Consider the following 11177-nt stretch of genomic DNA (forward strand, 5'->3'; position numbering starts at 1 on the left):
CTGCTGTAAGACTTGCGACTTCGGGAGCGAGAACGGCTTCGAGACCTGGATGAGCTTCTACTGCGGGAACGAGACCGGCTTCTAGACCTACTAAAAAACCAAAAACGATACAGTTGTGTAGAAGTTCCACACACTACATCATGATATCAGATTTTATAACACTGCAAGTCATAGAATGTTGGAACATTAAGTGAATGAGCATTTAAACACTAAGTCTCAAAGCTACAAAATTAAAGATACAACAGAAAATTGAATACCTGGTGTCTTTGCTGCCTTCTATTAATTTAATTTTTCTGCCATTTATTCTTTGCCCGATAGTTTCTCAATAGGCATTCTTTAGAGTCACTGTAGGAGGCAAATTCAACCACCCTGAAATAAAAAGTTTCAGTACATTAATGTAAATAATCAAAAGGTTATACATCAAAAGAATTAGTGTCTTTCAAACAACATTCTCCTTGAACTCTTTATGTATGCAAGTGAGGCCTGATCTACAAGTGCGTTCGACCACCCCCCCCTCTCCCCTCCCATCTCCCCTCCCCGCCTTCTTTACCTTATCAATCCCTCTCTTATCTTTACCTCCTCTTTCTCATCTATTCTCCCCCCGTTCCCTCTCCCCTCCCCCCAACTTTGTAAATAAGTTTACATATGTAATTTTAAATATATGCAACATTTCTAATCCATATCGTTCCGCTTAAGTTATCCATGCTTGCTTACTCTATCTCTTGTACTTCGCTATTTACCTTGTTCTTTATTATCCAATTTCTCCCAGTTAAACCCCCTTGTTCAATGTAATTTCCTTTCTCAGTTAATTGTGAACCGACATGTGTCCCTACGAAATTGCCGGTATATAAAAATGTTAAATAAATAAATAAATTAAATAAATAGTTATTCAAATCTGCAATCCTAGCACCAGCTTCTTATATCCCACCCCATACTACAACATTGCAACTATCCAATCAGAAGTGTACTTTTAACAAAGATGTTAAGAAACAAAAGGGGGGGGGGGGAGAAAAAAAAACAGACATACCCCTCATTAAGCTTAGGCCTGTGTGCATCAGCAAAGGTAACTTCTCCAGCTTGCCTCATGAAATCTTTCAGATTCCTAACACAAGACCAATCATGTTTAAACAGAGAACAATGTTCCATACAAGGAAATAAAAATGTAACTACTGAAAAAATTATGTTTTGTTAGATAAAAAGTACAAATATGACATAGCTGCCACATTTGTAACATCAAAATTGGATAAAAAAATCTATATCAGGGCACGAAATAAGTGAAAATAGTCTATGGTCTTAGCAAAATGCTTAAAATATTTTCAAGTGATAGAAATTTCTATATAGCAGTACAGACATCTATTTCTACACTAAGCTCAAAACTATAAACAGAAAATTCTGTAACATTAATATCTACAAATTAATTTTACATGATACCAGTTATTTTGTGCCCCATATTCATTAGAAATATAAATTACTTTACCTTTAATTACATTTCCCTAGGCTACTCAAGCAGCAAACTGCATTAAGTGCTAGGAGGGTACCATCACGATACATGCCCGACTGGCTCTTCGCCACCACTGGTGAAACCACTACCCAACTGGAGAAGCCTTTAAATCGCACGTCCCTCCCTATTAGATGACTAGGATGTATGGGCGACATTTTTCTAATCTTTGTGACGTTACAGGGACCACTTTAATGCGATCAGGATTCCAACGACCACCTAATTTCGTATCTTTCAACTCTTTTCGACCAGGACCTCATTCGGAAGCGTTACAGGAGGAACAGCTCTCAACTTAAGGACCAGATCTCGTTATTTCTCAGGGGGTCGCTGCAACCTGGCACTTTAAGGAATGCTCCGATATTGTCTAGACCAGCAACGGATCTAGAGGAGGCCAACTGACACTGGAGGAGCTGACTGGCAAATTCAACCAGGCCCAACCAAAAGTGGACCAAGACAGAGCGATAAGGATAACCCACAGGCACTCCTCGTCACGAGGCCCGACACACAGATAGGCTGGCAAATAAAGGGTTAATATTTGGTTAAAATTGATATAAAAACAATAAAAAAGAAAAAATTCCTACCCAAATATTTACAAAACATTACTAGTTTTAATTAGACATTTCCCAAATATTTACAGCTTAGAACTGAAGTTTATATATATATATATATATATATAGATACGATACATTACTGTAATTCTGTATGTACATTATCTATTTTAAAATTACAGTAGAAATAAAATTAGTTTTATATACCCATAAACTGAAGGATATTAAATTTCGGTTAATCACTTCTACAAACCTGCCAGCTCACTCTTGAAGACAAGTTTTCACTATTAGACGATTTTCTGTTCTACTGGTGGCGCATTTCTAAGAAAAATCATAAAATAGTGTTATAATTTAAGCTAAATGCTCAAGGTCATGGTCTCAATTTAAGAACTAGAACATAAGCCAATTGAAACTACAAATGTTTCCATTTTTAAATACATAAGTTATCCTAAAACTAAGAATTTTAGTGCCAAAAACAAGGGCCATAAAAACCCAAGACAAAAAAAAAGAAACCTCAAAAAGGTTCCCACTAAAACTATGCATGTTTAATATTAAGAATGTTCTAAATCAGAGTTTTAACTGCATATTACATTACACAAAAAATTCTTAATTTAAGCTAATCAGTACTTTCCCTAGCAGTATTCCAAGACCTGGAAGCACCCATTAAGAAGAGCAGAACTGTGACCAAACCTGAGATTTGTGGTAATGCATTGTTTGCAATCCTGACAGTTTTAGAAGAAAGCATACTTGTACGTATGGCAATTCAGTATTATCTTAGTGACAAGTATATTGTTCATTTTGAAATCCTTAAGGCATTAATTAGTCCACACCGATTAGGATGTCAAAAGATATTGTACACCTGCATAAATCAAACCCTATTCCATGCAAGCTAACACTTCTGATTATGGCTGTTACCAGTTTTTAAGGAATGTGAACAGCTGCTGAAAGACTGATAGAAGCATACACACAGCAATACTTAACATACTGTATGTCCATACAACAATCCAGTCAAAAACTGGTGGGAAAAAAAATAGAAAATTTGGCTGGCAGCCAAGTTAAGAGCCAGTGGAAATTTTTTACCTTTTTTTTTTTTTGTAAGACCGGTGGGGGCGGAGATTCTTATTTTGCCTACTTATTCATTCTATTTGCCTCATCCCCTTCCTCCAGTTTTTTTAAACTATTGTCTTGGCCTCCCCTGCACAATATGGGCCAGTTCCATTGACAGCACAAGTAATTAAATTCTACATTGCTAGCCTAACCGTCTATGCATCCTCACAATACCACTGTCCCTGCTGTGTGAAATGGCAAAACAAGATGTATTGACAAGTACAAAGATACTGAGCTGCACACCTTCTGTCATTACGTGGGCGACGACTACTAAAACGATCAGTATACCTTCCTCTGCCTCTTCCTCCACCACCTCCTCTGGAGCGAGCTCTTGCATGTTCAATTGTAACTCTACATAGGAAACCCCACATATTTAGTATTAACAGCAATTGTTAAGTTATGTATTTAATATTCAATATCTTAGAACATTTGAATTATCTGTATTCTATATTTATATTTAAGCTTATATACCCTCCTTTCAGGTCTAAAGGCTGGAAAAGTCTGGCTTACAGTCAAAAAACAGTTTCATTATATACATAATTACATTATATAATACAATTTATAACATAGTATACAATAGGAACAAACATCAAGAATTCAAATTACATACCTACTACCCATATTAGCTAATCAAACTTTAAGCTCCCAGATAAAAAGAGCACACCAGGTTCCACAAAGTGGCACATATCAACATTTTTATAATATATAAACATTTGAAAACTAAGCAGAATTTACCTTTCACTACATAGTTCTTTTCCATCCAGTTCATAAACTGCATCATCTGCATCTCTAGGATCCTCAAATTCCTATTGAGCGAGTGTCGAGATCAATTGAAAATCTACTGTATTTCTAATACTGATACCAATATAAGCCTGTTTTACAAAATCTAGCAAGGTGCAGTTATTTAATAGAGGTTATTATGCTATACTTGTATTCCACCCTCCTTGAATCAGGTTCACCCCAAAGCAGTTAAAATGAACAGAGAAGCATTTGTATATACCAAGACTAAGGTTAATTTATGCTGCCAAATAATTATTCTAAATACCTTTGCAAGCCTCAAATTCATGAAAGAAAATGTATCTTGGCTCATTACTGTGCAATTGTTCTCATCACAGAGGGATAAACTAATTTGGCTGTTTAATCTTCAAAATGTATTCAATATTGTTTACACAAGTTAAAATACAAAATTATGTAATATGTTAATATTACTTTTTCAAGGAGAGGGGAGAGACTGTTGCAAAGATTGTGGACTTAGTGGTTTTATAAATTATGATCAACTTTGAGCTGCATGTGAAATCAGTGTTAAATATTCACCATCAAGAGACTTCTCTACCCTCCCAATTCAAAGAACTGCAACCTTTTACAAAGAAAAGACATGCAATGTATCTATTCCATTTTTTAAAATCTTCACAAACTCCAGTTATTGATTAAAAATATTTTAACTTACCACAAATCCAAAGCCTCTTTTCAAATCGATGTCTCTAATGCGACCATACCCCTTGAAAAATCTCTCAACATCTTTTTCTCTGGCAGCTGGGTTCAGCCTGCCAATGAATACTCGACAGCCACTCATTCTGCCTGCGAACTGGATTCAAGCTAAGAAAATAAATGAGAAGTGCTTTGATTACAGCGAGGAGATATATTTGCAACGGAAGAAAACGTCCACTTAAGTCTAAGCCTCCAGGAGGGAGAGATGCGATTCAGGCAATAGGACGAGGGCTTCTGGCACTGCTATTTTCTACGCCTCCGAGATTGCATCAGCTCCGAGGGCGCGACTGTGACCCGCCGCACCATGTACACAACCTTCATCCACCATCTTGTGTCCTGCCTGCCATCCTCGATAAGCTTTGCCCACACAAATCAGGCACCAGTCTCAGTACCAAAAAAAAAAAAAACCCAAACCCGACATTCCGGACAAGCTTTCAAGAAATTGCTCTCATGCGAAGAAAACCCATTACCTCTTCTATCAGAGTTTAGAGGAAGTTATAAGTTGCTAGTCGATATTTTGTTTTGTGGGTTTTTTTTTTTTTTTTTAACACGTATACTGGGGAGTTACGCGCGCGATTCGACGAGCGGGAGATCCGCAGTAGTAGCGCGCGCGATTCTTGGGAGGTACGGCAACGCCTGCACAAAATGGCGCCGGCGAGGCGGCCTTAGAAGCGCGTGACACAAAGGCGAACCGCCATCAGTTTTCTAAAACCTAAAATCCACGATATTAAAGAAAGCGGGTGGGGGTGGGAGGTGAAATACACCCAACCGAAATGATATTAAACCTATCAATGCCATTTCTTCGACTCTATAAAAGGGAAATTCAGATCCACCATTTTGAGTGAACCGTGACGCAGATACATTTTACTGCGCGAAAGCAGTCCAGGCCTGACTCCGCGTGTCTAATTTTTCTTCTCCAGCCCTAGCCTCCCATACTCTACAAATACTCCCTTTTCAATTTTGACTATCTACCCGAAGCGATCAATAACTAGACGCACCAGGGGGGGGGGAATTCAAAATACCCCAAGGATCGCAATACTTGGATTTAAAAGAAAAACATAATCTTTTCCCCAATTATGAATTTTTTGTTTAAGTCGCCCAATATGTCTTCTCCCAGATCGAAGTTACCTTCCTGACGAATCTCCGCTGACTGACGCACTACCAACTCTACAACCGCAGAAAATGGAGCTGCTTCTGCCACGTCACTTCCGCAATGCGGCAGTTTAGTGTCACGTGATGCATAGTCGACTTCGTTAGACCGTGGAAAGCTCTGACTGTAAAAGCATGGTGTGGCGTTAGCCGATTCTTTTTTTATTTAGTAAGAGGAGCGCGCGGGAATCTTGCTTTCTTTTAAGATCGAATGCGAATAAATTGGATTTCCTTACAGAGCGACTGCCTGTCATTTAAAATTCACGTCTGTTTATTGCTTAGCAGTGGTAACAAATTAATACTATTTGCACAAAAACACTTAAGACTTTTTAGGTTTACATGCTGAAGATAAAAAGTTGGAAGGATGCAAGCATAGGGGGACGATATAGGTCTCTATCAAATAAAACGTTTTAGCCAGTCCAATCCTATTACGTGCTTAGAGATGTAATTTTATTTCCCCCAATTGAGTTGGCCAGGAAAAACTACATAAGAACATAAAATATGCCATACTGGGTCAGACCAAGAGTCCATCAAGCCCAGTATCCTGTTTCCAACAGTGACCAATCCAAGTCACAAGTACAGTACCTGGCAAGTACCAAAACATTAGAGAGATCACAAACTACTATTGCTTATTAATTAATGTTATAGCAGTTTATGGATTAACCTTTTTTAAACCCAGTTACACTAACTGCTGTAACCAGGTTCTCTGGCAATGAATTCCAAGCTTAACTTTGCACTGAGTGAAGAATAATTTTCTTTGATTTGTTTTAAATGAGCTACTTGCTATCTTCATGGAGTGCCCCCTGGTGTTTCTCTTATCTGAGAAGGGAAAATAACCGATTTACATTAACTTGTTCAAGTCCTTTCATGATTTGTAGACTTCTATCATATCCCCCTTCAGTCGACTCTTCTCCAAACTGAACAGCCCTAACTTCTTTAGCCTTTCCTCATAGAGCAGCCGTTCCATGCCCCTTATTATTTTGGTCACCCTTCTCTGCACTTTCTCCAGTGCAGCTATATCCTTTTTGAGATGCAGCGACCAGAACTGCACACAGTATTCAAGGTGCGGTCTCACCATGGAGCAATACAGAGGCATTATGACATCATCCGTTTTTTTTTTCATTTCCTTCTTAATAATTCCTAATATTCTGTTTGACTTTTTGATTGCCACAGTACACTGGGCCGATGATTTCAATGTATTATCCACTATGATGCCTAGATCTAGATCTTCACTGTTTGTTGTAGATTAGACTGCAGAAATTTGTCTTTTTTATTGTCTTATTGAGATTATGTATGTTTTTAACTGTAAACCGTTTTGACTAAATTTTTATTTGTAAAAGCGGTATACAAACACTTTTAAATAAATAAATAAATCTATCTCTTTCCTGGGTGGTAACTCCTAACAGGCCGATACAGAAAGAAACGCGGGCGAGCGCACAGGCCAGTGTCCTGGGCGCGCGATCCAGTAAAGAAAAATATGCTAATTAGGGCCCGCGGTAAAAGGATGCGCTAGGGACACTAGCGCATCCATAGCGCCTCCTTTTTGACAGGAGCGGCGGCTGTCAGCGGGTTTGATAGCCGATGCTCAATTTTTCCGGCGTCGGTTCTCGAGCCCACTGACAGCCACGAGTTCGGAAACTGGACGCCGGCAAAATTGAGCATCAGGTTTTCAACCCGCGAGCCGTGGGCTGATTTAAAAAAAAAAATTTTATTTTAAATTATTTTTGACTTTTGGGACCTCCAACTTAGTATCGCCATGATATTAAGTCGGAGGATGTACAGAAAAGCAGTTTTTACTGCTTTTCTGTACACTTTCCCAGTGCCGGCAGAAATTTATTTATTTATTTATTTTATTTTATTTTTCTAATTTTCAAATTACATAATTCAACATTACAATTGAAATTAACGCCTACCTTTGGGTAGGCGCTAAGCCGCACATTTTACTTACTGAATCGCGCGGGAATAACTGATAGGGCCATCAACATGCATTTGCATGTTGCGGGCGCTATTAGTTTCGGGAGGGTTGGTCATGCGTTTTCGATGCGCTATTACCCCTTTCTGAATAAGGGGTAAAACTAGCGAGTCGAAAACGTGCATCCAAACGCGGGGTTAACAGTGCACTGGAGTGCACTGTTCTGTATCGGCCCATAAGATAGAACCTAACATTGTGCGTGGGTTATTTTTCCCTATGTGCATCACTTTGCACTTGTCCACGTTAAATTTCATCTGCCATTTGGAAGCCCAATCTTACAGTCTTGCAAGATCCTCATGCAATTCATCACAATCTGCTTGAGATTTAACTACTCTGCATAATTTAGTGTCATCCACAAATTTGATCACCTCACTCTTTGCACCCCTTTCCAGATCATTTATAAATATATTAAGTACAGATCCCTGAGGCACTCCACTGTTTACCTTTTTCCTCTGTGAAAACTGACCATTTAATCCTACTCTGTTTCCTGTCTTTTAACCAACTTGCAATCCACAAAAGGACATCACCTCCTATCCCATGACTTTTTAGTTTTCTTAGAAGCCTTTCATGCGGGACCTTGTTGAATGCCTTCTGAAAATCCAAATATACCACATCTACCGGTTCACCTTTGACCACATTTTTATTCACCCCTTCAAAAAAATGTAGATTTGTGAGGCAAGACTTCCCTTGGGTAAATCCATTCTGGCTGTGTCCCATGAAACCATGTCTAAATGTTTTGTGATTTTATTTTTTATAACAGTTTCCACTGTTTTTCCCAGCACTGAAGTCAGGCTCACCTGTCTATAGTTTCCTGGATCACCCCTGGATCCCTTTTCAAATATCGGGGTTACATTGGCCATCTTCCAATCTTCAGGTACATCAGATGATTTTAATGATAGGTTACAGATTTTTACTAATTGTTGCGTTCGTGCCTGTTCTCGCCCTCGCTCCATCCTCTCTACTTTTGTGGCGACTCCCTTCGGGTCTGATGGACAGATGCTGCCACAGCTTCTCCTCGCCGCTTCTCCCTGGAATCCCCCGGGCTGACCTGACGCTGCAGATCCGCAATGTTCCTGATGACTTAAGGGTGCGCGCGTGCTCCAGAGTTTGTACCGGCAAGGGCGCAAACCTCAGGGGCGTCCCCCCGTAGAGACGTCATCCGCTTCCAACTTAAAAGGTCTTTGCTTGCAACTACGAATTGAGTTAGCAAGGGGAATTCTTTCTCCACTGCTCTGCCTCCACAAACTTACCTAGGGGTACCCGCTCCTCGGGGGCCCCGCTCTCCTTGATTTCAGATTGCTAAGATGGGATCCGGTACTCGCTTCTCGAGAGCCTACGTCCCTGAATGCTCAGAAGACTCCTTACTACCTGGAAGCGATCGCAGACGTGAATACTGTGAGTTCTATTACAGATAGGAATCGGTACTCGCTCCACGAGGGTCTATGTTCCTAATCTCCAAAGACTCTCTTCTATTCCAGAAGCCATCTCATACACAGATATTGTGAGTTCTCTTTCCAGACTGCATAAAGGAACCAGTACTCGCCTACAGCTCCTGTTCCTGAATATATTGAAGACTCTCTGTTGCATAGAAGCCATTACAGATCTCTACAATTGTGAGTGTATCATCTACTACTGGTTATGTATCCAGCATACCCTGTCTACTCACTACCTAAAGTCTCTCTCTACAGCTCAGCAACCCAGAGACCGCAATTCCAGTATCTGAGGGACTTCAGCCCTTCCAGGCACATCAGCTCACTACTGCCACCTCTGGTGGTTCTACTTCCCTCTAATAAAGAGCTATCTGTGTTTATCTCCATACTCCAGCCTAGCCAATGGTCCCTCTCGGGATATCCTCCTGGGGGCACTGTCATGTGTCATCAGCCCAGGGATTCACCAATTTACCTTAAGTGTTCATTCCTTACACTACTAGAGCGGTATTATACAGACTGCCACTCTGTGGGAAGCCAACCCACCACAGATCATTAACTCCGCCGACGGAGTATTACAATTGTTAGCGCTTCCCCTTGGCAGGGTGATCCATAACAGATTGCTAGCTCCCTGGCAGACTTATAACAGATTGTCAACTCCTCCCCTTGGCGGGGTGATTTATTACAGATTCTAACTCCACTCCCTGGGGAGCAGTTTCTACAGATTGCTACTCCTAGCAGCAGGAGATTGATAACATATTGCTAACTCCTCCCTCTCTAGGAGGAGCTCGATAACAGATTGTTAACTCCGAGCAGCAGATTTATAACACTAATAGGTCTGAAATTTCAGTTTTTAGTTCTTTCAGAACCCTGGGGTGTATACCATCCAGTCCAGGTGATTTACTACTCTTCAGTTTGTCAATCTTCCAGGTTTGCCACATCTTCCAGGTTCACCATGATTTGGTTCAGTTGATCTGAATCATTTATTTTATTTATTTATTTATTTAGAGTTTTTATATACCGGCAATCATGAAAACATATCTTGCTGGTTTACATAGAATGGGGGTGCAATAAAATACATAGAACTTAAGAACAAAGAACTAGAACTGTGGTGACAGAAGGTACAGTTACATTTAACAAGGTGGCCAAACTTGGAGTAGGAAAAATAGAAAAGAGGATAGAAAACCTTCTCCAGCACGGGTATCTCTCCCATATCCTCTTCAGTAAACATTGAAGCAAAGAAATCATTTAATCTTTCCATGATGGCCTTATCTTCTCAAAGTGCCCCATCTCAAATTGATCATCCAACAGTCCAACTGACTCCCATGCAGACTTTCTGCTTCGAACATATTTTAAAACGTTTTATTGTGAGTTTTTGCCTCTATGGCCAGCTTCTTTTCAAATTTTCTCTTAGCCTGTCTTATCAATGTATTACATTTAACTTACCAATGCTTATGCTTTATCCTATTTTCTTCTGATGGATCCTTCTTCCAATTTTTGAATGAAGATCTTTTGGCTAAAATAGTTTCTTTCACCTCACCTTTTAACCATGCTGGTAATCGTTTTGCCTTCCACCTTAATGCATGGAATACATCTGGTCTGTGCTTCTAGGGTGGTATTTTTTTTAACAATGTCCACGTCTGTTGCACACTTTTTACCTTTGTAGCTGCACCTTGCAGTTTTTTTCTATTTTTCTCATTTTATCAAAATTTCCCTTTTGAAAGTTTAGCGCTAGAGCCGTGGATTTACATACTGTCCCCCTTGCAGTCATTAATTCAAATATGATCATATTATGATCACTATTGCCAGGCGGCCCCACCACCATTACCTCTCTCACCAAATCCTGCACTCCACTGATAATTAGATCTAAAATTGCTCTACATCATGCATGCAGTTAGAATGATCCAGTTCTACAAACCTGATTTCGCTTTGTCATTATGGGGTATTGTGTGTAGATTGAGGAGGGAAATAAATGCATATTATCCATT

At 39.7% G+C, this 11177-nt stretch overlaps 1 protein-coding gene across 1 annotated transcript; it reads right to left on the reverse strand.

Annotated features, from left to right (window-relative positions):
- Nucleotides 1-2288: 2288 nt before the first annotated feature.
- LOC115082004 (serine/arginine-rich splicing factor 5-like) lies at nt 2289-5920 on the reverse strand. Its single transcript, XM_029586265.1, has 5 exons — nt 5770-5920; nt 4601-4749; nt 3889-3959; nt 3397-3504; nt 2289-2367 (listed from the first exon to the last, which is right to left on the reverse strand). Exons 2-5 carry the CDS (start codon nt 4724-4726, stop codon nt 2334-2336), a joined length of 339 nt encoding a protein of 112 aa, XP_029442125.1. The 5' UTR covers nt 4727-4749; nt 5770-5920; the 3' UTR covers nt 2289-2333.
- Between the last annotated feature and the right edge of the window lie 5257 nt (nt 5921-11177).

The sequence above is a fragment of the Rhinatrema bivittatum genome, unplaced genomic scaffold, assembly GCF_901001135.1.
Source record: "Rhinatrema bivittatum unplaced genomic scaffold, aRhiBiv1.1, whole genome shotgun sequence".
Classification (NCBI taxonomy): Eukaryota; Metazoa; Chordata; class Amphibia; order Gymnophiona; family Rhinatrematidae; genus Rhinatrema; species Rhinatrema bivittatum.